Source organism: Arachis ipaensis, chromosome B05 (genome assembly GCF_000816755.2).
Source record: "Arachis ipaensis cultivar K30076 chromosome B05, Araip1.1, whole genome shotgun sequence".
NCBI classification, from domain to species: Eukaryota; Viridiplantae; Streptophyta; class Magnoliopsida; order Fabales; family Fabaceae; genus Arachis; species Arachis ipaensis.
In genome coordinates this window covers 11059593-11063483 of record NC_029789.2, presented here as the reverse complement: position 1 = coordinate 11063483, position 3891 = coordinate 11059593, and the positions used below count along the sequence as shown (strand labels likewise).

General features: G+C 36.1%; 2 protein-coding genes across 2 annotated transcripts; both read right to left on the bottom strand.

Moving 5' to 3' along the window:
* Nucleotides 244-1573, bottom strand: LOC107642894 (isoflavone reductase-like protein; the record flags this gene model as incomplete). Its single annotated transcript, XM_016346399.2, is given in 5 exon segments — nucleotides 244-447; nucleotides 528-765; nucleotides 888-1022; nucleotides 1105-1298; nucleotides 1525-1573. Coding segments are annotated over 5 exon segments (805 nt in total), but the record flags the coding sequence as incomplete, so codon positions are not given.
* LOC107642893 (isoflavone reductase-like protein) lies at nucleotides 1971-3680 on the bottom strand. The gene is made up of 5 exons (XM_016346398.2): nucleotides 3311-3680; nucleotides 3057-3191; nucleotides 2746-2983; nucleotides 2448-2651; nucleotides 1971-2342 (listed from the first exon to the last, which is right to left on the bottom strand). The coding sequence occupies exons 1-5, from the start codon at nucleotides 3491-3493 to the stop codon at nucleotides 2176-2178; spliced, it is 927 nt and encodes a 308-aa protein (XP_016201884.1). The 5' UTR covers nucleotides 3494-3680; the 3' UTR covers nucleotides 1971-2175.

Genomic DNA, 3891 nt, shown 5'->3' with positions numbered 1-3891 from the left:
TGATTAACTCAGTCTTAAGATTTATAATTGCATGCAGGAGCAGGAACTAGTCCATCTGATATGCTTATTGTTATTGTTATTAATTAGAGATTTAGATTTTCAGAGAAATTGATTCATATATTCGTCGACCGTTGTGTACTTCACTTCTGGATAAAGTTCAGAAGCCTCAACCCCGAATGAAGGCTCTCTTATTATAAGTTGATTTAATTTTGTGAACAAATTAGTTTGCTGCTAATTACCCACCTTGGATGCTCTTAAGGATTTGATCTTCTGGAACGTAAATTTTGTGAAGGGTCTTGTTAATCTTGTTCTCCCACAAGGACACAAGCTCGTTGAAAGTCAAAACATTGGCAGGGGGCCTTAGGTAGAGAGATTTGTTCAAGGTTCTTGGGTCATCTATTGTTTTGATTGCGTATGCTGCAATGTCCTTCTCCTCCACATAAATTGCTGAAACAACAATTTCAACTTTACTTAATATAATTCAGCATACAAAACTACAGTTTACATAAATCAATGAGAGTCATTACCTTTGACATTTCCATCTCCTAGAATGACTATACTATCCTTTGGAGGAGCCGTGGCATTTTCCTGTGACATTGTTGCTAAGTAGTATCTAGCAAAGCCATTGGAAATTACATAAGTATAAGGAATTCCTTCGGCTTCGATCGTCCTTCGAATTTTCACTTTTTTCTCAAAGAAGCTCGCCGCCGGCTCAACCGCTTCATTCCGGTCCGCATCCACCCCAAATTCTGATGGGAGAAACTTCTGATAATACAAAAAACACATTATGTTTGTGTTTTCTCTGTTTCAAAGTATAACACCACTTTCTATTTTCCTTTTGCTACATAACAAAAATACATATATTTGGACATATCGCGTGTATGCACCTTAATGTTGCCAGCTTCTTTTATTGCCTTTATGATGTTCAGTTGATCATCTACTTGTGATGGACCTACAGTGCAGATGACAACATCAACTTGCTTGATTGCCTTAACAAGACTTGCATGATCACTTAGATCACCCTACACAATAAATCACATTAACAGACTGTAATTTGAAGTAGTTATACAAATGAGTACTGATATGTGATTGGAGGATACAAACATAAACAAGAGTGACTCCATAGCTCTTGAAGCTCTCAATGAGATTAGACTTTTGAGGGTGAGAAACAGTGCTCTCCCTAACCAAAGCAAACGTGGGGTGTCCTGCTTTTGAACTTGCCTCAACTATGTATTTTCCAAGGTGCCCTGTGCCTCCAATCACTAGGACTTTGCTCTTTCCTGCCATGGTAACAGAAACTACAACGCACAAGTAAATAAGAAAGAGAGCTAATACATGTTAGTCACTTAGTTGTGGTTGTTGGGCGAACCATGGAGAGCTCTCCTATTATAAACTCCTCACTCTTCTTTGCTTTCTTTAATGTGAGACTAACTTCAACACTCCTCACACTTGCAACATTAACAGTGGTGACTCTGTGCTGCTCTAATATTTAGAAAACCCCATGTTTGGCAATTGGAATCTTACGTTGGTTTGATTGTGATATGCGAACTACAAACATTATTATTGTTCATACGAAGCGTTTTGTTGTCATTCATGACATTTGATTCATTGTCTTGTAGTTCGTTATAAATTGAAGAATTGCATATTTAATTTCCCTCTTTTTAATAAGCGGTGTTTGACGAAGTAAGAGATGATCTGTAAGAGTATAAAAATACTAAATTGAATTGCATAACCTGATTTATTTAGATTATCTACTTTGTATTTAAAAATAACTGTCTGATCTGAAATATCGATCATTACAAAATTAAATACATTTTCTGATTAGCATTTCACTTGTTGGATAGTTTAAAAGAGAATAACATTTTAATAACAAATTTTAGTAGCAGTGGCATATTGGTAAAACAGTCAAGAATAGAAAATGTACAAAAATAATATGAACAGCCATAGAAACAAAGTGATACACGCTATAGTTTTGATATGAATACGATGTTTATATTATTAAGATTTCTGAACAATAATAGTACACAACAACGCAAACAAGTTATTAACAGAAACACAACGAAATAAAGACTAGGAGATACAAATATACAATAACACAGAGTAGAGACTATGGTGTGTGAGTGTGATAAGTGTTATTGACTTATTGACTCTGGCCAGAGTTTACACACTTAAATTTCAAACAAACTGATTCAGATATTCGTCGACCGTGGTGTATTTCACCTCTGGATAAAGTTGAGAAGCCTCCACCCCAAATGAAGCTTCAATCTCAAAGTTTGCTGAATCTCCCTTTACTAGAGTTGAGTGGCCTAATGACAGCATCAAGTTCCCGGGAAAAGGAGTCTCTGCACACAACAACAATAATAATATTAAAGGATATATATTCACACTATGAAATAAATCAAATATCTGTGACAAATTATTGTTAGGCTTTATTACTCAGTACTCACCCTGAACGCTCTTTAGAATTTGATCCTCTGAAAGGTAAATTCTCTCAAGGGTCTTGTTAATCTTCTTCTCCCACAAGGAAACGAGTTCATTGAAAGTTAAAGCATTGGCAGGGGGCCTCAGGTACAGAATTTTGTTCAAAGTTCTTGGATCATCCACTGATTTGATTGTGTATGTAGCAACATCTTCCTCCTTCACAGTAATTGCTGAAACAAAACAAACCAAAACAAAACTATTTCAGTTGCATGTCGATTAATATTGTTTGTAAAATATGTGAAATGATATTGTGACACATCATACATTTGACATTGCCATCTCCTAGAATGACAACTTTGTCCCTGGGAGGAGCTGTGACATTTTGCTGGAACAGTGTTGGCAAGAAGTATCCAGCAAAACCATTAGAACTGACATAAGTGTAAGGAATCCCTTCGGCTTCCACCGCCCTCCGAATTTTCGCTTTTACACCAAAGAAGCTCACCACTGGCTCAACGGCATGGTGACGATCCACATCTAGCCCAAATTCTGAAGGCAGGAACCTCTGGTAACATGTAAAAATCAGTATCGTTTCTTGATTTTATTTTTATCAATATATTTTGACATAGTTTGTATACCTTGATGTTCCCGGCTTCTTTTATCGCCTTGATGATGTTGAATTGATCAGCTATTTGTGGTCCTCCTACAGTGGAGATCACAACATCAACTTGCTTGATCGCCTTAACAAGGCTTTCATGATCACTTAAATCGCCCTACAGTATGCAATTATTAAGTGCCAATTAGTTTGGAGTTTGGAAATTGAAGTAGTAGTAGCTTCACAAATAAATAAAAGAAAAAATGAGATGGCTGGTGATTGAGGGATGATACAAACATAAACAAGAGTGACTCCATGGCTCTTGAAGCTCTCAATGAGCTTTGACTTTTCAGGGTGAGAAACACTGCTCTCCCTCACCAAAGCAAAAGTGGGGTGACCTTCTTTTGCACTTGCCACAACTATGTGCTTTCCAATGTACCCTGTGCCTCCAATCACTAGGATTTTGCTCTTAGTTGCCATGATACAAAAACTACAAATCTCAAACCAAAATAGGCGCTCAGTTAGTTTGATTATGCTTTTGTGCAGAGCAAAGAGATGCAATATATGGTTTTTGTAGTGACTGGTGCGGCACTATCATCTAGAGAAGCCTAAGTATGAATGTATGAAACAGAACTCAAAAGTCAATGGTCAACGAATCTTACGCTTTGCTTTGATTATCACATACGAACAACAATCTTATTTTTATCTACGAACCGTTTCATTGTGATTCCATCACATTTAATTGATCCGTTGATCTTTATTATTTTTTGTCTTGTATTTTCTTCAACTAATAAAAAAAATCAAATAATTACATTACATCACATAGGAGTGTTTTCCAGTTTTTATTATATTAAAATTAAAATAATTAATCTGCTCTA

Coding starts and splice junctions, on each gene's coding strand:
- LOC107642893 (XM_016346398.2), bottom strand. CDS start 3,493: ATGGCAACTAAGAGCAAAATCCTAGTGATTGGAGGCACAGGGTACATT. Junction 2,984..3,056: donor AAGAAGCCGGGAACATCAAG/GTATACAAACTA, acceptor ACATGTTACCAG/AGGTTCCTGCCTTCAGAATT. Junction 2,343..2,447: donor AATTCTAAAGAGCGTTCAGG/GTGAGTACTGAG, acceptor TGTTGTGTGCAG/AGACTCCTTTTCCCGGGAAC.